The sequence below is a fragment of the Triplophysa rosa genome, linkage group LG14 (genome assembly GCF_024868665.1).
Source record: "Triplophysa rosa linkage group LG14, Trosa_1v2, whole genome shotgun sequence".
NCBI lineage: Eukaryota > Metazoa > Chordata > Actinopteri > Cypriniformes > Nemacheilidae > Triplophysa > Triplophysa rosa.
The window spans coordinates 6,430,744-6,452,615 of record NC_079903.1 but is presented as its reverse complement, the minus strand read 5'-3'; the positions used below and the strand labels follow the sequence as shown (position 1 = coordinate 6,452,615).

The 21,872-nt window shown below is 37.9% G+C and overlaps 1 protein-coding gene across 4 annotated transcripts in view; it reads right to left on the bottom strand.

The window, feature by feature from the left end:
- The window catches only part of mtus2b (microtubule associated tumor suppressor candidate 2b), a 56,836-nt gene that overhangs the window by 20,023 nt on the left and 14,941 nt on the right, over positions 1-21,872 (bottom strand). For all 4 annotated transcript variants that reach the window (XM_057351002.1, XM_057351005.1, XM_057351003.1 and 1 more), the window contains exons 2-7: positions 15,266-17,223; positions 13,996-14,203; positions 13,487-13,690; positions 7,855-7,992; positions 6,567-6,662; positions 1,210-1,409 (exon numbers count right to left, since the gene is read on the bottom strand). In XM_057351002.1, the coding sequence (XP_057206985.1) occupies positions 1,210-1,409; positions 6,567-6,662; positions 7,855-7,992; positions 13,487-13,690; positions 13,996-14,203; positions 15,266-17,053 (2,634 nt within the window). In that variant the 5' untranslated portion in view covers positions 17,054-17,223. The remainder of the gene's footprint in view (positions 1-1,209; positions 1,410-6,566; positions 6,663-7,854; positions 7,993-13,486; positions 13,691-13,995; positions 14,204-15,265; positions 17,224-21,872) is intronic.

Sequence of the window (21,872 nt, the reverse complement as noted above, 5' to 3'; positions counted from 1 at the left end):
AAGTTGAAGAAGCTGAAGTCTGTTCGCAACCGCATTACTGGACATAGGTTGTTTACTCAGGTTTGTTATTTAAATGTTAATGCGCGTCAATCACTCTCAAATACTAATGGCAGACCCCAAGTGAGCACAAACTCCAAGTACCAGAAAGAGGAAGAAATCGTTGGCGCCAATAGCCCTGTGATTAGTGCTCTGACATCTTGTGCCAGTGCTCTTGCAGCACAATCCGAGTTCGATCTCAAGCTTGTTTACCCAGTCCTACTCTCCTGTCGCTAATCAAAGCTTTCCTGTCTTTTCTCCACAAACATTAAACATTTAGCAACTTTCATCGCGCTGGCTCTTTGACAGTTAAGACGGACCTTAACCTCGGCTTCTGTCCGTAGCAAATCCCGCCTTCTTTCATTTGTTTGGCCACCTCAATTAGATTGATTTTGACGAGCTAATATAAATTAAACTTAATTCCGTTTCGACACAGCAAGGTAAACAAATAATGTTGTACAATATACTGTACATTATATAATAATAATAAGAGTGTAAATGATTATCTGTATTAAAATGATAGAATAGATGACAACTAATAAGACCTCTCTACTACCCTTAACCTCACTATACACTTTATTATAAACTCCTGTTAGCTATTTTCAAATATTTTCCTAATTTTGTTGAAAATAAATGCCTGTATGATCTGATATGTGATGTGAATGTTGTTCGGCAAAAGGTGGATTCGATCTTGCGCTCAGTTCTACCTGTCACGTGTCTTACTCACTATGCCAGAGAAGCTGCTGGGAGAGTGGTATTGTTGTTACACTCAATGTTTTTTTCCAAAAAGAAGGACCCACTCACGTTTGCCCATGGGTATATACGCAAAAAAGGCTAAATGTAAAGGGTCCTTAAGTGATTTGTACACGGCATGATAATAAAACATTCGGGACTTCACTGAAAACATTCGGGGCTTCAGACCCCTTAGCCCAACCCTAGCGCCGCCAGCTTCATACATCCACTGAAATTTACCTTGACACCAGTGGATTAAAAGTGTTTATACAATCAATTCATTAAAAACCCATATCAATTCCTTTCATTTAGAATGACTTAAACCTGCACCTAAAGATTCCTGAAATAAACTGCAGTGTAGGCTACTCAAGGCCACAGACACACACATTCTTGTGTGGGATTCAACAACTGTCATGGTATCATATTTTTTTGGCACATTACCTTCTGGCAGAAGTGTTGTGTAGTGATGGTGAACACATCCAGACACCGTGAGGACTTTCTGAGCTCATCCTGCAGGGAGATCAGCTGCTTTGCTTGATCCTCACACCTCTCTCTCAGCTTCTGCACCATCAGCCGTTCCCTCTCAGCATCCACACCCTCCAAACGCCCACCCAGACGAGCCACACATGACTTCTGACGCACTGTAAGAATGACACATAAACAACTAAGATTTTCCCTTTGGGATCTGTTTGGTACACAAATCTTATCATAAACTGGGTAGGTAAAACTGTATCACAAACAGGGGCGGCGCCAGGACTTTTTCTTGGGGGTGCTAAGGGGGGGATTAACAGTTTAGAGGGTGGGCTAGTAAAATTATTAAATAAATAAATGCCTTAGCTAGACAACATGCAATTTTGCTGTTTAAATACAGAACAGCTTCTTAAAAATATTGTTGTAGTGCATTAGCATACACTTCTTCCATCTGTGCACTTACAGTAGATATAGTTATTGTTAATCAATTAAGATTTTGTGACCATTTTAGAACAAGCTTACATTATATGGTGTGCTTTTTTGTTAAAAACATCATGCAATGATGTAGCCAACGAAAAAAACCTATTTATGTTAAAAAACTGAAAAAGCATATGAAGCAGAATACAGCAATGAACATACAGAACGTCCTGGAGCGTACAGTCAGCGTATGGTTTTGTTATTACATCACAAGTTTCTGTTAAGAAAAAATAGCCCACTAAAGGTGCTTCGCTAGCCTAATTATTCCTTCTATAACCAAAAGCAAACAAATCAATGCTATACTCTTCTGTTCTTTGTATTGAAATGGAAATCGCAGTAAAACGCGCTTATTTCAGCTAAGACCATGACATGTTCCTGTAAAGTGCAGATTAATCAAAACGTTGGCCCGAACTCCATATACTCTGTTTTAGTTTTACAATTCTGTAACCGTAACATAAACTCAGATAGCACCCACGCTCCACATACAAATACAATACAACATCTGATTTCCCCCGCCGGCCATAACAATCCGCTTTACGTTACCTGCTCTTGAGCTGCTCTAGGCAGTAATATGGAGAGCTTCTCTTCCAGTTCAATGCGATTTGTTTTAAGTGATGTTTTATTGAGTTCGTTGCTATCCAAAAGTCACATTTTCTTATACTGATGGCTGGAATACACTACAATACTTTTAAAATCTGAACAGATTTTTTTTAACAAGACATCATACACTTGCAGACTTTTTGAAAGTTTCAGATAGAAACACACTAACTGATCAAATCTGCAGACTGGCACAGACTTCCTGCAACAAGTCTAGACTGAAAATCTGGGCAAAATCTGAGCAAAAGTCTTGTTTTGTATTTTTGCCTTAAAGTACTAGAAAAGTTCGACAGGGCAGCCAACCACAAACTCACAGGCTGAGTCTTGAAAACAGATGCCAATCAAACATTATCCAAACATAATTATGTTTTATTGATTTCTGATGTTATTAGCTTGTTTGTAATTATATTAATAATAAATAATTCATAATATTTTAATAAGAAATAAAATATTTTATTTAAAATATCAGTGGGACTATTTATCATTGGTGTCGTGATCTCAGTCTTGTCGTGGCTTTGTGTCTAGTGTGGGTGTGTGTTTTGTTTTGTCGAACACGTGGAGTGCCGTTTGACAGCTGTGCCGTGTTCGGTGTCTGCGTCACTCGCCCCGCCCCCGTGTCTCCCTACCAGGATTTTCCCTCACCGGTTTCCCATCACCTCATCACTCTCACCCAGTGTTGGGTAATTTACTCTGAAAAAGTAATTAATTACTAGTTACTAATTACATATTCAATAGTGTAATTAGATTACTGTACAAATTACTCTCTCCAAAAAGTATTTAGTTACTTATTACTAATTACTTTCTATATCCTACATCAACCGTGATTAGTTAAGTGATTGAAGGATAGACATGAAAGGGCTCTTTTAATTCATTCAAATAAATAATATAAAACTACATAAAGTACTCTTATTAACTAACCAAAGTATTGTGAGAATTATACATTAAAGCACAGATTTTAAAGTTAGACTTTGAATTTTGATGTCAATTCCACTATTGCACACACATATTACACAAAGTATTTAGTTTAATTACATCAGAAGTAACTGTAATTAAATTACAGAAAAATAAGAGTAATCCCTTACTTTACTTTTTCAAGGGAAAAGTAATTAAATTACAGTAACTAATTACTTAGTAACTAGTTACACCCAACACTGCTCTCACCCCTGTAGCTCTTTCCTGATCAGTAGCTTCCCCTGGTCCTTCATTATGTTCCACCTGCAGTTTATTCCTGCCTTTTAGGTTTTCTCTATTTAATCCCTCTCGTCCTCTCGTCTTGTGTCAGACCGTTGTTCGTTGCAGTCGTTCCCTGACCTATCCTAGTCTTGTCTAGTCATAGTAAGATTATAGTTTTCTTGTTTTCCCCTCTAAGTTCGGGGTTAGTCTTCTAGTTAGCTCTCTGGTATTATTCCTATAGTCCAAGTCTCCAGTGCCCAGTTCTCTTGTTCTCAAGCTCTGTTTTCCCATAGTTCCCTCTTCACCAGCGACCACCTCTCTCAGCAAGAATCGGCCGGTGGGTCGAGGGTTCTCCCCGCCATGCGTTCCCCCCTTCGTGGGACAGAATCTCCCGGACTGGGTCTACTTCAGATTCTTCCGTGAGTGCCGTCGGGTTGGGTCCTCTCCCGACTCACGTGGTTCCGAGGCCAATGTTTCTTGGTGGATTCTTGTGGAAACTTTTCAATAAAGACCTATCCATTTCCCGCAATTGAGTCTCCGCAGGCTCTGTTCATGCACAGCCATGACAATTGGGGGGATCAGGTCTGTTTAGTTACGTTGCCAGTTTACCCCAACCTTACCGTACAACTTCATTATTAAACACTCGTTAGCCACTTTTCAATCTTTTTTCATTTTATTAAGAATAAATGGCTTTATGATCAGATGTGTGATGGGAAAAAGAGTCGAACAAAGATTCGAACATGCGACGATATGAAGCAGACAATATAAGCTTTACTCCCGAGTCCCTACGCCACTGGAGACGCTAATTCGACAGCGTCATTTTTGCATAATTTCTATTCCAATCAGAAACTGGTGGGCAGAGTTGTCGTATATAGCCTCTGCTTACAAGACGGGCTATTTGCAATCAGTGTAAATATACACTCCGTAAAAGATATTAGGAAATCCTTGGGGGTGCTGTGCCGGGGCTAAGCAGTTTTCTGATGGGGCTATAGCCCCAGCTAGCCCCCCCCAGCGCCGCTACTGATCACAAACACTGCAAGGCACATGTCACTAAGATAGTTTAATTTATTTTACACATTGCAAATGGAAAATGAAGCCTATTTGTGACCCTGGAGCACAAAACCAGTCATAAGTAGCACGGGTATATTAGTAGCAGTGTTGGGTAAGTTACTCTGAAAAAGTAATTAATTACTAGTTACTAATTACACATTCGATAATGTAATTAGATTACTGTACAAGTTACTCTCTTCAAAAAGTATTTATTTACTTATTACTAATTACTTTTTATATCCTACATCAACATTGATTTAGTAAAGTGATTCAAGGATAGGCATGAAACGGCTCTTTTAATTCATTCAAATAAATCATATAAAACTACATAAAGTATTATTATTAATTACAAATGTGAGAATTATACATTAAAGCACAGATTTTAAAGTTAGACTTTGAATTTTTATGTAAATTCCTCTTCTGCACACACACACATATTACACAAAGTATTTAGTTTAATTACATCAGAAGTAACTGTAATTAAATTACAGAAAAAATAAGAGTAATCCCTTACTTTACTTTTTCAAGGGAAAAGTAATTAAATTACAGTAACTAATTACTTAGTAACTAGTTACACCCAACACTGATTAGTAGTAATAGCCAACAAAACACTGTTTGGGTCAAAATGATCGATTTTTCTTTTATGCCAAAACTCATAAGGATATTAAGTAAATATATCAAAACTTTATTTTTGTGAGTGGATGCAGCAAAATCGTTAACAAAAATGGCGGGAAACACGCCTACAAACGCGTTCCTGCCCGCTCTTTGGGAATTACCCAAGTTTGGTATCTATGTATCTTTCGGGTTCATCTACTCTCTACAATGTCATTACAGCAGTAATCCAATAGTGTTAAAACAATCCTGTTTCTTCTTAGCAGTGGCCTGCTACAGGGCCTCTAATTAACAACTTTAAAGGCGATTTTCTCAATATTTTGATTTGTTTTGCACCCTCAGATTCCAGATTTTCAAATGGTTGTATCTCGGTCAAATATTGTCCTATCCTAACAAATCATACATCTGTGGAAAGCTTATTTATTTGTGACTTATGACTGGTTTTGTGGTCCAGCTTCACATCTGAACGAAGAAAATGCATCATGAAAAAGTACCTCAAGGTATATAGTCTACTGTACTGTAAAAATCATTTCAATTCTTTTCTTTTGATTTTGTTGTGAAATATGTGCTGGAAATGTTCAGGATTTCAATGTTATTTTAAACTACAGTGGGGGTGCGTGAATGAACAGCAGTCTTTATGCTTTATGTTTCATCCAGGCTACCGTAAATTATTGAAATGATTGACATTTATAACTGTGTGAAGACATTTATAACTGTGTGTATGTGTCATCAAAATGATGTTCAGATCAGACATTCAGTAGGAATTGCTTACTTCAGAATCAGAATCAGAATCAGAAGAGCTTTATTGCCAAGTGTGCTTGCACACACAAGGAATTTTCTTTGGTGTTGGAAGCTTCTAGTACAGACATTCAATACAATGACAATACAATATAATACGATTTACAGTCTAAAATATTCTAAATTGTGCATATATAAAAAAAGCCTTACTTCTTCATCCCATGAACACACATATACTATAGGCTAATGTTCACTGATGAGAACACTACATGATAACAGTATCAGTAATTCATATGTGTAGCATTATACAATCCCAATTTTTTTATGTAATTTCTATATGGCTTTTTTATTTTCTAATATTCTCTTTATATAAACATTATTTTGATTGGCCCATTTCAGACATAATTACAAAACTGACCGAAATAATGACTAGAACATCAGACTTTTCCCATTAATATTCTCCTTTAAATCTTAGGTCAATTTATCCTCCATTAGTTGGGAAGGATTGGCAGGGAGAATAACTAGCAGATTTCCTAATGGAAGTCTTTAGTCTTCACAGTGTTGCTATGACAACCAATAGCAGCCTCAACCCGGTTAATGATGTCTGGATAATGACAGTGGGAGGGATAGCAGCAGCCGGCAGAAAAAGACATCACTCACACGCACGCACACACACTTACCAGGGGACTGAGGCTTGGGAGAGATCACAGCAAACCTCTTCGGAGACGAAACAATGGGGCGTGTGATTTCATCTCTCTGAAAGTCTTTTCTAGAGGCTACATGAGAAATAAACATACATTCATGTGTGCCATTATAACATGTGATAACTAATTACATACAAACACATTTACTGATCAAGTATTTAATGAAATTGTATGTAATATGTAAGAACATAAGAACCTTTTTAAGCTTTTGAAAACATTCAAGTAAATGCTAGTGTAAAGAATGCCCACTAGGTGGCGTACTTTGTGCACTACAGTATTTCTTGTTTTCCATTCCCACAGATTTTACAGTAGCCTTAAAGAAATAATTCACCTCAAATGAAAATTCTTTCTTCTGCAAAAAACAACAGAAGATATTTTGAAGAACGTTGGTAAGCCAACAACACTGACCCCCATTGACTTCCATTGTATAAACATAAAACAACTAATTTCTCAAAATATCTGATTTTGTGTTTTACTGAAGAGTCATATACAGGTTTTGAATGACATTAGGGTTTATAAATGATGACAGAATTTTTATTCTTAGGTGAACTATACCTTTAAGTACTATGACGCAATGAACAGTTAAGCCACTAGGGGGCCTCTCCCATCTTAATTTTAGGGAACACAATGTTACAATTACAAAAGTGGCAGATTTAACATTTACCTTTAAAAAAAAATAAAAAAAAATAAATGGACATAATATTAAATACTCTGTCATCAGTAAGTCACTTCAGATAAAGAAGTCTGCTAAATGAATACATAAATGTAAATATTTTGTCTCTAGCTGTTGAACGGTCACGCAAAGCATTAATGTTTTGCCAAAGAAATGACCTGTGTATCTATTCTTCTCAACACATATACAATCTGACTACATAGAGACATCCACATTTGTTGAACATTAACATTAAACAAGTTTATGTTTTATGGTAATGAATAGCAAGAATTCTTTTCATTAGAAAAAAACATAGCTCCAAATAAGCAAAGCGTGGATTTCATCCATAACTGTTAGGTTTGCACATCCACACACTTTAAGATAAAATATTAAACAGATGCAAAAAAACAACAACATTAATGATCTTTTTTGTATGCAAATGCTAAATATCTATTCTATTCGTCCATGTGGCTTCATGTTAATTACTTCTTTCACTGTCAGAGAAAAACATCAGGCAACTAAATGTATGATAATTAGACAAACATGTGCTAATCACATTAAAGCATCAACACAACATCAGGGAACAAATGAGGTGCGGGTGGCATCACTCACCCACGGGCGAGCCGCGAGGGGGCGGTAGCAGAGAGCGGGCGGGGGGGCTGCCGCGGTGAGGACTCCTGCCACTGCTGCTCTCAGTGGAGGGGAGAGGAGAACGAGAGAGGAGGGTCTCTTCACTGCCACTGTTTGGACCTGTGGAGGAGAACACAAGATGCTTAGGATGATGCAGCTTTTCTTCCCTCAATACAAATATTTTCAATGTAGCAAATATGAAGGCTTTTCTCCCTTTTGTTATCCGCTTATGTTTGTATCATTCTTCTTTGTGCAGGGACAGAACAAATTTTTTTTTTAGCAATTTTCCCGCATTCACTTTTATTATATCCTGTAGAAAGAAATGATTAAAATTACTACGTTTGCATAAGGAAAAAAGCCAAAGTTGAATAATGTACTGTTAGTGTTAACTAATGGTGGTGAAGAGAATATATGGCAGTTCAATGTACAGTATGTCACATCTACTGCTTACACAGCAGACATATAATCTGTGCCTTCCTATAAATTCTGTTCACCTCAGTGCAAAATATGGACATGTGGTGGATATCTGGCCAATCGTGGAAGTTTTTAATTCTTCTGAATCAATAGCAGTCTTAAAAATGATGATGCACCTTCCCTAACACACATTCTGCATCTTAAAAAAAGTAGTTCCAATGATTGTGTACATTACATTACATTACATATTACATTACATATATCAAACACTACTATTGAAGACGAATGTTTAGAAGTGCTGCCTTTAAGGTGAGGTAAAAGTATGAGGCATACAATCTGAACCTGCAGCAAACATGTCTGTGCACTCCCAAAAACAAAAGGAGAAACTGTAACACAAAAATAAAACCCAGAAAGCAACATGCTGCTGATGTTGCCAGAAGAATGACAGTGTCCATCTCAGCAGGAGATGATGGGCACCGTCTGGTTAATGTCATGTGGCGGTCCTGTCAGAATATGTCAGACAGCAGAAATGACACACAATGGACATGTGCATTATTTATAATGCGTTACAAAATTGTTAGAAGCTTCACTGTTTGATGTAAATCAGGGCTGCCAACCCTCACTCATTCTCCGTGAGACTCACGCGATTGACTGTTTTCTCATGCTCTCACGCCACACATCCATTTTCTCACGCAGGACCGCACCCGCCATTTTTTTTGTGGTGTGTAATAAAATTTGTGATAGAAATGCCTAAAAGCCTATCTGTAGTTTTTGGTGATGCAAACTTTTTCCCTCAGCGGTATAGCAAGTGGACCTCAATGTTAAAACAAGGTGGCCATTGACCAATCAAATGTAAGAAGGCGGGAGTTACTGTTTACACAGCCAGTGCGGTGACCAATCAAATCAAAGTAGAACGCTAAGGTTCGAGTGCAACCAGTGCAACGCACGACGTTAGAGGCTAAACATTCAATATTTACCATTTTTTAACAATAGAAATGTTTGGCGGTAGTATCCACTGATGCAAACTACAAAACGCAGTTTTAATGTCATTTAATTGTCATTTACGTGATTCATGTAATGTACACATACGTCATGTACACACAAACGTCATTATTTCTGGTTTTATTTCAGAAAGGCAACGTTACATTTCAAGGTAAGAATGAAATTACAATGATTACGTCTTAAGAGAAATAAATGTTAACTTTATAATGTTTTTAACTAAAATGAGACAACCTCGATGACGTATGCTGTAGACAAATGTGACCTCTGGAGGGCGCAGCTCTTGTCTGGTCTGTGCTCAAAATTTAAAGGGACAGTTCGTGTAAAATTAATGAAAGTGATGAAATTATCACAATTCTTCTAATGCAGGGTGACGTCTGACAAAAGATGCAATTGTGAGCACAGTGTTAATCATTCTTTCTATTTGCTAGAATGATGTGATTTTACTTTTCCAGTAAAACAGTTTACTACTCTTGTGACTACTCCGTCATCTTAGCTAAAGGGCAATAGGTTAATGCGTTTGACTTTTTTTGACAAATCCCATTAGAAATAATATATAAATGGGCCCTTTATGCTTTAGAGATCTATAAGTGTGCTAAACTGGGTCACAAAGTCTATTATATTCTCTATTAGGCTTCTATAGTAAAGCTACAGTAACTAGCACTCCTCAAATCTAAACATCAATCAAAAAATAATAAAAAACCAAAGAGCACTCTGGGAAATATATTCGGTACTGCAGGGCCTTCAAGCATCACAATATATTAGGAATTTCTCCATGAACAAGTCTGCAACAATCACAGTACCTTTACCGACTAACTATTGGATAATGTACTGTACATGAATAGCATGCTAAAAGAGACAGCTGTAATCTGATTGGCTGGTTTTACGCAAATTCAAAGATACTTCCATAGCATCCAAAATGCAGCAACATTTTTTAAATTAATGACTTCTTTGTATTTATCACTCAAAAATCATGTTTACTGTAAGTTTAAAGTCTATTCAAATGTAAATGACGACAATGTGTCCGATTAAAATATATACAGCCGTGGAAAAAAATGAGAGACCTTCTTAAAATACTTTTTCATGATTTTAAAATGTACTTTTTATAGGTATGTGTTGAGGTATAATTATTATTTGTTTCATTCTGTGAACTACTAACAATCCCAAATTTTAAATAGAGCCATTGTTTCTATTTGGATTTATGTTCAGAAAATGAAAACTGAAGAAACAGGTCAAAATAACATAAAAGATGCTCTGTATTTTTTTAGACCTCAATAACTTCAAAGAAAACAAGTTATACTCATTTTTAAGCAATACACCAGTAATATTTCTACATATGTATTTATGAAAAGTTAAAAAGTAATTTTTTATATGATAACCTGGATTTTTATCACAGTTTTCGTGTCTTGTCATGCTGTCAGTCTTTCACATTACTGTTGGATGACTTTATGTCACTCCCGAGGTTTGATTTAGTTGAAATTCAACAAAAAACACAGTATATATATATATATATATATATATATATATACATACATACATTGTCAGTTGTCTTATCTTGATCCCTTATAAATTCATGTGATGTGAATAAATGACAAAAATAAAAAAAACTTACATGGGTGCAGATCTGTTTTTTCAGTGTCCCTTTTTAAAACAAACGTGAAAAGAGGTACAAAATATCCCAGTAATGTAAACATTTGTGCTGCCAACTCTCCCTGTAGTCGAGATGCATCCAGAATCCAGACTTGAGTTAACAAAACACATCATCTGCTTTCATGACGTTCATCTAATATTAAAACTCCACTGAGTTGCCACAGAATTTGGACCTAAGGCAAATTACGGTTGCATTTCAGCAAATCAAACCAACACGACTTCTCATATAGAGGAAACTTTCACCCCGCGCCCACTTAGTAAATATAGAGAGAGTGACATTAAGCCACAGTGGCCTGGATGTGGACTTCACCTCGGGTGGGGTCGACAGCTGTTTTTTATTTTCTATCTGCCCGACATGACACGGTTCAAAAATGCCACATGCACACACAAGTCTGCCGATTCAAATAACAAGCAGATGAGTCTTTGGCTTTTTAGCAGGGGATATAAAATTGGGAAGCGGAGGCGCCACTGTTGACCCCTCAGCTGTCCGAGCCGAGAAACAAATGTGTCCCCACTATAGAATCCAACATGTCAGGGCATCTGCTGATGACATAATGGGGTACTATCATTTTGGGCATAGTTTTAAAACACACCCACACTGTACTAACAGTACGACGGAAGCTGTAAATCCAGAGAGAGAGAGTCTCTGAGAGACAATATACCGTACAGTCAGCACTTCAGAGTCAGCGTTTATCTGCAGTCTTGAGATAAAGACTGCAGTGACTATAAATGAAGAACACATTCTGGTATTTTAAAAAGCATGAAGCTCAAGCTTATCACATGGTCTGCTTAACACTGTATATGAACTACTGTAATGATCTCTGACTCTATAGTTGAGAATTAATGTTATCAGATTAATAAATCTATAGTTTTATGTTAGTTTTATTGGCCAGTAACTTCAGTAGAGTATTTAGGGAACATACTTCACTAACTTATTCTAGTTCTACGTATATGCTAAAAGCCGTATGCATTCGTCCAAGTTATAATGATTACAAAATTGTGTGGACAAATGCGGCATCGTCTCTACTCTCTCACACACACACTGACTCACGTTTGCAGAGGCATATACACATCGAAAAATACTTTTTGAATGTGCCTTCTCCTAATACCACCTGCCACTGACTAAAAAGCAAGACAAAAACCACGGATCTTGACAAGCTATCAGCTTTAAAAAATATATTTTTGTATAAGTCAATTTGATAAATCTGGCATTTTATGAACCAAATTATTTCCTACCAACTGTCTCAAGCTTGGACAAAACGGCCTGATTTGCATTTCTAGGAAATGTAATTTCGAGCCTAAATTAACTGGCATAGTCCTGGCTCAGGCTAACTGTGCGTTCACACCGCCAGCGACATCCGGCCACAAAGCGAGGCGATGTCATTCATTTCAATGGAGAGCCAGAGACTTCCAGCGACATGAGCCACAGTGACAGGAAGTGGGCGTGTCTAGCAACGCGAGATTTCCTCAACTTTATGCAAATGATGAGCGACTACCAATAGGAGTAAAGCAGCGAAGCTCATGTCCTCCATCTCTCATCAGTTACTGCAGAGTTCGTTTATAAATGTTACTAGAGCAACCAAAGCTAGGAACGCCTTCTTACGACCTCGTAGCAAGAGACTAGCGACACCTAGCAACAGAGTCGCTGGTGGTGTGAACGCACAGTGAGCCTATGAAACAGGGCCTATATCTCTCTTTCTCATTCTTTCTCTAATTTCTGAACTCTAAACAACAGAACAGCTATAAAAAGAGCATTTCTCTGGCGCATTATGTCTCTTTATAAAAGGGGAAAAATAATTCACATCTAATTTAGAGTAAGCTGTGAAGCTTATGAACCTTATCTAGGCTACTAAATGAAGATCACAATGATCACATGCATCTTGCCTGTAGTGGCAGCTGTAGTTGCTAAAGAACATTTAGTGAAACATCAGCTGAAACATTTGTCTCGGCCTACAGATCCTGCCTAAAGAAGGTCTAGATTCATTCACAACTCATTCTCTTTATTCAGAATACAATACCCCAGATTTTATGAACGATTGTCTTGCACCAAAACAGAATTACAGGCAGGGTATTATAGACATTAGCATTATATGGACTGTTTTTCCCTGAGGAAATCGAACCATCTGTGTTTTTCCTTTTCATTATGGGGGAATTTTCCACTGCTTTAAGCTAACATCAAGTTAAGATTGTCTGTGATATCGGCACCATACTATATTGCGCTTCTCAGTTGTTTGACCTATATTGACTAACATCTCAATAAAAAAGCTCCCTTTCTTCTTGCACCACCGCTTTACACCTTATTACATAAACAAAATAGACAACTTCCTGTGCACTTCACGTCTAAAGTAAAACAGCAATTAAATGGATATGCTGAAACTGTAAACTTCTCCAAACAGCCTCAGATAAATCTTCCTATACTGTACTGTATACATTACATACTGTTTATATTACTGCACACACACACGCGCACACACAACCCCAAACCAGTATGGAAAACATGTTCACATGTGAATGACAGCAGGTTTACGATGGGAAGAGTTATTAGACTCACGGCTGGATCGGCAGGGGTCACTGTGTGTGCTGTCGTTTGATTGGTTGCTGGACACAGAAGACACGCTTGCACTGCGGACGAATCCAAAGGCAGCCAGTCGGGCCGGAGGCAGGTGTGAGAAGCCGGGGGGACGCAGTCCAGACTGACCTGGTTTGGGGAGCATAAATTTGGGGCTCACACCTGACGCCAGCCTCTTCTGATCCACTGTTAAAAAGCAGACATAACTTATTATTCCCATCAACAGATCACAAACCACAACTACCTTCCAGTTTTGTATAATCCATAAACATAAATTCAGTTACAACTTCAAACTGTTGAAATCATGAAACCAACACACACGACTCAAGTTTGTTTTTAAGATTGTTAAGTAGTCATGTACTAAGATTCATGTAAAAAGAAACACCTTAAGGGCCATAAACGTCTGTTGGTGTTCATTCTTGCAGGATTTGCAGGGTCGCTTTAGAATGTTTTCCTAAAATTGAATGAAAGCGTGAAGGTTAAGTGCCGACCTGCGGGTTCCTGGTGACTGCTTGGAGCCTGACCAGCTGGAGCCGTATAACTCAGGGGTGATGCTGACCTTTGACCTGGTAATAACGTCCTGTTCTTAGCAGCAGGCTGTCTGGTGACGGCTCCGAGGCCCAGCTGAGGCCTTAGGGCTCTGGGAAAGCGGAAAACACCAGCAGCATCATGGGTACTCGGCTGAGCACCTTTGCCACCCTAAACAGTGAAAAGCATCCCTTTGTTATCACACATTCAATGAAGAAACTGAAAGAATCAATAATGCTTCTAAAATGATGAAGATGAAGTTCTCAAGATGAAGTTCAAGATGAAGTTCTCAAGGTGAATGCATACCTTGACTCTTGGGGTCAAACAACTAAAAATCAAGTCAGACCTAAGTTTCAGTAGTCAAAGCGGTAACTAAATCCGCACACTACCATCTCAAAAACATTGCAAGAATAAGATGTTTTGTTTCCAGTCAAGACTTGGAGAAACTTGTTTATGCCTTTATTACCAGCAGGGTGGATTATTGCAATTGTCTTCTCACCGGCCTTCCCAAGAAGACCATTAGACAGCTGCAGCTCATACAGAACGCTGCTGCCAGGATTCTGACTAGAACCAGAAAATCTGAGCATATTACACCAGTCCTCAGGTCCTTACACTGGCTTCCAGTTACTTCTGAAAATGGTTTTGGTGTAAAAAATATATATTTAATTTCCTGAGAAACATTTATGTATTTTTAAATCTTCTGAAGGACATTAGTAAAAGAAAAAATAAGATGTATAAATGAAACAATAACAATTTACACCAAAACCATTGTTTTTATTGTAATAGTTGTGTATGAGTCTCTTGATTGTCCTCAATGTAAAAAGAGGAATCTCAACATCATACAGTTACTGCTGAACATGAGTAAAATATCCAGAAATGCTGAAAAAGCAAAGATTGTGGAGGACCTGGGTGATTGTTTTGAAGATCAGTGGACAGTCTAATGACTCATGACAAACAAGAAACCCTTAAACAACTATGACTAAATTGTTGATTGTTGACTGTTTAGGTGTAAACTTTTGCCCTGGGCTATTTTTAGAAATTCTGTTATTATTCTTTAGTGTGAACTTTGTTAAAATTTCTTTAGTGAAATAACTTGCTCAGGGCAGGACTAAATTAAAAATAAACCTTAATTTTCAAAACGTTTCAGCTTTTTCCAGATTCTGCAAGGGGTGTGTAAACTTTTGAGCACAACTGTATAAATAAACTTGCTTTGCATTGCCTTGAAATACCTACCCCATGTAAGGATTCATCTGGAAGCTCGCCATGGAAACTGTCGGATTTGCCCACCAGTTTATGTGAGACATTGTGACTAGGTGGTCTGATTCCAGATACTCCTGGAGGGGAGTAGTACCCCGACCTCTGTGTGTCGTGCCGATACTTGTCATAAAGAATATTCGAGGAACTCAAAACAGGTGAACCTCTGGGACTCTCAGGCTTTGGCTCCTTTGGGGCTGGAGAGCTGATGTATGGTGTAAGTCTGGGCGGTAGTGTGGATACTTCATAAGGACCTTCAGACGTTGACTTTACCTGAGGGTTCTTGCGAATATAGGTGATGATTTTTGGTCTGACATTTTTGGGCTTCTGGGGTGGAGAGGACATGTTAGGTTCAGACTCTGTTCTGGGTTGTTGAGGAAGGGAAGGTTTTGGAATGCTACTACTACTACTACTGAGGAAGCTTTTACTTGGTTGCCTCAGACTGCTGATTCCCTTCTGTAAAGTGTCACTACGTTCTTGACTTGACTCTCTTGTGCTGATAGTTCTGGCTGGTGATGCTGGTGGCTGTTTTCTAGGTGAACTTGTGGGTTTAGGGGACTGAGGTGTCTCATGGCGAGACGGGCTGCCCCAGGGTTTCCTCCTTTCCAAACTGGATGAACTTCGTGTTTTTTCAAAAGATGCTTGCTTCTTGTACGGTTGGGGTTCCCAGCCACCAGAGTTGGTTGGTTGTGAGGGATTTAGATTCATATCAGAAGATTCCCCATCAAAGGATTCAAATTTAGTCTTTATATCATCAATAAAATCAAGGGAGTACTTTCTGTCACAAGAAGATCTGTCGTCTGGGATCACAGGATGGCAAGAATTCGTCTCAGTATATATTTTCTTTAAGTTTGAATCCTTGTCTTCTGTCATAACAGGAACTCCAGATTCTCCTGCATTGTCCTGACCGGCACTTCCTGGTTCGTTTTGGACCTTTTTGATCCTTACAATGCTACATTCACGCACGCCATCTATCAACTGACCTGAACTCTCACATGTTATACAATCTGTGGCTGGTTGATGTTCTTGTGCTTCTAAAAGAGGTTCCTCAGGCAAAGTGGTAGAGTTGAGATTAAGATCAACACTTCCATTGTGCGTTGTATTTTTTCCTGGATGATGATGCATGGCATCTGTGTGTTGGGAGCTTCGACTTTTATCGGACAAACATGACTGTGAGGCAAGGGTAAGGTCCTCAGACAGCGTTCGGTACGGTCCAGAGGAAGCATGCCACGAAGTGGAGCTCTGGGTCCGACTGATGTGGTCCTGGGCACTAGCAAAACTCTCTCCAAGACTGGACATTGTGGAGAAGCAAGACTCAAAAACATCATTCTCAGAGTTAACCTCTGTCCGAGCAATGCTGTTCACAATTTCTTTGATCGTAGACTGAAGGCAAACAGTGGAATCTTGCTCATTTGTTTCAGGATTTGTTTTGGATAAGGGACCCATCTTGACATCTTTAGGACTGGTGTTCTCATCCTCATCCTCTAGTTCTTGACTCTCCAGCATCTCAAATTCAGCCAGCTCGGGGTCTTCACATGGGGAATCCGTGCCCTGGATAACAATCTTCACCTGTTCCTCTGCAAGATATCCCATAGAAGACAAGGTGCCAACAACCTCTAAAGTTCCTCCATCCACCTTCTGGATTTCATTAGCATTAGCATCTCCATCCAGGGATTTCTCGGCATGTCTGTTGTTGTTTCTGGCTTCCCTACAGCATTCTTCATTGCTGGTCCCAAAAGACCTGACATGTTCTTCATTCACACTCATTTTTCCAGAGGGTTCTGTGTTCTTATGCTCTCATGTACAGTCTTGTTGATCCTCCCTTGAGGTCTGGAGCGGTTTCAGCTTTTAAGCTTAAAGCTTCAGCAAGTATTGGCATCTTTTACAATTTTGGTTGAGATATTCTTCAGTAGATGACATCAGGGGTTGTCTTTAACCTGTCAAAAGAAAATTATATTAATAGATTTAAAAATTTCTTGGTATAATTAGACCAAGGTTATTATGGTTTACCACAAATTAAACTACAACTTAAAATAAAATTTTGGCCTAAATATTATTTGAAAAACTTTATCTAAACGAAAAACGGAAATGTTGCCTTAGAAAAAAAAACTGAAATAAGTTGAGGAACTAAAGTTATTAACTCAAAATAAAAACTAAACACAAACTAAAACAAATAAAATTAACTTAACTTAAGTAATAAAATGACAGTCACATTACAAAATTGCTAAACAATCAACTAAAATTAACACTAAATTAACTAAATTAAATTTAAATACTAAATATACAAATTAAAGCTAATTCATAATATTACATATACAAATAAAAGCTAATTCAAAACATTAATACTACAACAAAAAACTACAATAACCTAAAAACAAAACTATAATAAACAGACATGAATGTATTAGCTTAAAAGATATTTATTTATTTATTTTTGAATATTTTTATACTTAGAGCATTAAACAGCATTCACAGTGCGTTATCAAAAATTAACCAGGCAAAACTGCCACAGGAAATTTAAAAATGAAGTGGATATTATAAATGTGCAAGCAAAAAAATGATTTTGGTTACTCTTCAGTATAGGGGGCAATTCTCACTATTAACTTGTTGTTGAAGCATGCCTTTTATTGGCACATTGGCTGTTTATTAGTACTTATAAAGCACATATTCTGCATGACCATACTCTACATCCCTAATCCTACACAATATCTTAACCTGACAACTACCTTACTAACTATTAATAAGCAACAAGTTAAGAGTTTATTGGGGGAAAAGGTCATAGTTAATTGTTTGTTAATAGCGAGAATTGCCTCCTATACTGAAGTGTGACTGATTCTTTCAAAGGGACTTGCTCTCATTTTTTACGTTATGTAACATAATATACACATTTAATAACATTCCATTAGGTCTTTCTTGTTATGAGATTAGTGTGGTCAAACATACTGTAGTAACCTTTAGCTATCAGTTATCTGTCTCGGAGGCAAAGCGTTGTGGAATACGTGAAGGAAAATAAAATGCCCTCATCTCGGTAAAAATGAAAACGAGTTCCAGGGTGCAAATAATTCAATACACATTTTATATCAAATATCTGTTCATCTTTCCTATAAAATAGAAGCAATTTCACAATACCATTGTGTTCAATATGAAACACTTTTTGTTTTTTAAGCATAAGATATAATAAGTAACTGATTATAAACTTAAAATATATGCGCAGTGTAAAGTTACAGAATGCATTCCAAAGACTCTACGGCATATTGTATCTGTGATGCTTCTTTTAGCTAGGACTTGGTGTGATATTTTATCCAAAAAACTTATTTTATGAGCGATACAAAATGATGAAAACCCACTGAATGAGGTCTCCACTCAGTGATAAAACACAATTACATCCAGATCTGCCTATCAAAAGAGTAGCTCCTCCTACACCATAGAACTTCAGCCGTAGGAGGTCATTCCCTGAGAGGTGATGGATAACAAATGTTCTCAACAGGAACATACTTTTCCAGGAAAACAGGTGCAATTATGGATATTGAGAAGAAGTATAAATAATGGATGGGCCTAGAAAGCATCTACATTAGTCAGTGATTTAGGCTGATACGCCCCATTGCACGCCATGCTGCAGATAATACATAGATATTATGTATATAATACGTAGATATTCTACCCTAATTTTCACTTTGAATATTTCTTTCATAAAACAGATAATCAAAAGCACATCATCATTAAAAACACATTTTTGAGTCATTCTGCTGGCTGGATTTATATTTAAAAGAAGGAGATGAGAATAGTGTAGTTTGTGCATTTTTTTCTGACCCACTTTGTGCAGTTTGTGCATCTGTTTTCAGTCATTTCTGCAGTCATAATGATGCATCTCATCATCTCTGTGCTTTCATAAACATACGCAACCACCTCTGCAGGGTAGACATAAAACGCAGAATACATTTTTACTAAAGTCATACAAAAACTAGTAAGATACAATGTGATCATAACATAAAATCAAATCACCTCACATTATAAAAATGTACAATACATTAACTGTATATTACCAAAGTCCGTTTACGGAAGTCGTGCCACTCGGCGGCCATGTTTGCAACGCCTCTGGGCATTTATTTGTGTCATAGAAAGTCAACAGTCCTATCTACTTGAATGGTGGAAGGCAGATCTTTTTTAAATCGCTGGCAAAAATCACAATTAAACAGCACGTTTCTGATCAATATCGTAACATGACATGAACTGTACCATAACTTTGGTGTGCTATTCTTAAATTGCACTAAAAATCACCTTTTTCGATGTCGCTTCATCTAGTGCGCATGCGCACAGGCTGGCAAGCGCCATACGAGAGCCCCATCCCAGAGAATCGTCATTCAATATTGATTTACGATTGGCTTGTTTAACTGAAAGGCGGGACTTCCTTCACTAGAGCAGCCATATTGAGCGTTGCATTCCTCGCCATTCGTTCTAATGGCAGTTTTGCATCTTGTTAATATTAATATATTTATTAATACATTACTATTTTTCCCCGGTTGCTCCTCTGTTGTCTGTTGTCGATCACGGAATGGGACCGGGTTGGACCTGCACGGTTTCGGCGGGTGGGGCTTCCTGGGTCGCGGCTCGTGGGCTCTCCCTGTTCTTCGTGGACGTTGCTCGGTGGCTTTGGTCGGGGTCACTGAGTGCAGCTATGACACGTCAGAGGAGATCTGGCCCTCCCGGCTGAGCCTGGTTTCTCGCGAGTTTTTTTTTTTCTCCATTTATTCATCATTGGAGTTTGGGTTCCTCGCCACAGCAGTGCAGTGTTGGCTTGCTCACCGGGAGACTGCATTTAGTTATTCATTTATTTATTAGATATTATTTATTATAATGATCTTGCTTGGTCTATAAACACCATGCACTGCGCTGTGTTTTACCTTTCTGTGTTTTTCTTATTTGCTCCTGTAAAGCTGCTTTGGAACAATGCACATTGTGAAAAGCGCTATATAAATAAAATTGAATTGAATATATTTGATATTACACGCATGACTGGACTTAACTCACTGAGGTGCCTTGAACGTGCAGGGTTATTCCATGTGTTAATGTAATTTCAGCTAAAAGGAAGGACAGCGCAGGACATATGTACTGTATATAAAAGATATTACAATTTTTTATAAAAATTTAAAAAAAAATTAAATGGGAAGAGCTTCTGTATCAGTGTTTATAATGAAAGTGGTCTATGAAAATATTAAAGGAGCCGTATGTGATATTGACAGCGGTTTTTCCCTGCCACTACTCCTCCTCAGATTCGAGGCTCACAGGAGTTGCCAGCCCCTTCAGGAGTGTAATGGAAAGTATCGACTGTTACAGTTAGTTTATCTGCTATTTTATAAGTTTGCAGTGGTTTTGTTGTTTGCAAATATAACTCTATCAGCAACCCGTTTCAGAGGTTGTGTCCTCCGGAGATCGCATTTATGGGCCATATTGCTGTCTCGTTTAAATAACTGTAATAAAATTGTATATTACTCCTCATAAGTTGTTAAATATAGTCGTTTTTTACTACGTTTGCAAAGTAACAGTACCGGAAAGGGTGGAATCTGCTATCTCTTACCCAGGTGGTTTGATTGCTGAAATACGCTGTTTGTCGCCAACTGACAACCAAGCTGTCCAAATACACTAGTGGGTAAATCAGTGGGCGGGGTCACATGGACCAAAACAAAAATATTGCTGCACGGAACACACATTTCAGAGTAGAATAACTGGCTATAGCATTGTTTTTTGGACAAACCTATATATGAACTTAGCATGTTTCCTAAATGTCCACGAACATAAGATATTGTTTTGATTTAATACAGTTAATTTATTACAGACAGCACCTTTAAAGTCGCAATGTGGGATTTTTTTGCAGAATTGCAACCAATCTCTCAATCCTCTGCTCACCCCTCCCTTTCGAAGCATGACGGTGGCCGCCACACTACAAAAAGACAGCAGATAGTAGCCATTCAATCAAAGATGTTTCTTTACAAAGGTAAATAAAGAAAATTACCGATGGCTGACAGACATCTCGATGTTGAGCAGGCATCGTGATTCCAACAAATGTTTCACTTTCATCACGTGACTCTCACTGCTCTATGCTGCAAATCATGTTGTAAACAAATATGGACAAGGCAAAGGGGCACATAAGCTCATGCTGTACAGACTGGCCTGATATTTATAACTGTATAAAGAAAACACATGTCCGCGCAGCCTAAAATATAAAAAAAAGCCAAAAAATATGACGTGTGATATGATCAAAAAGCAACCAGCGCAGGGAGACCACAGGTGCTTTTACAAATGACCCACGGTGCACGGCTCTCCTGTTTTTGCCAAGTGGTTGATGTCCTTAGGGCAACATCATGTTGACCCTGAGACAACATTTAAATCAACCAATCAGATTTCATAAATAAGTTTACAGTTTATTTGAAGTTTAATCTTCCAACCAGGATTAGGTGCTTTTAGACCATTGTTTATCACTTATCATTTCCCTCTGATTTTAGGGGTAATTTATGGTTATGGTTAGGGTTTGGTGTGGGTTTAGGTTTTATTTATAAAAATGTTGTCCTTAGATCAACAAAATATGTTG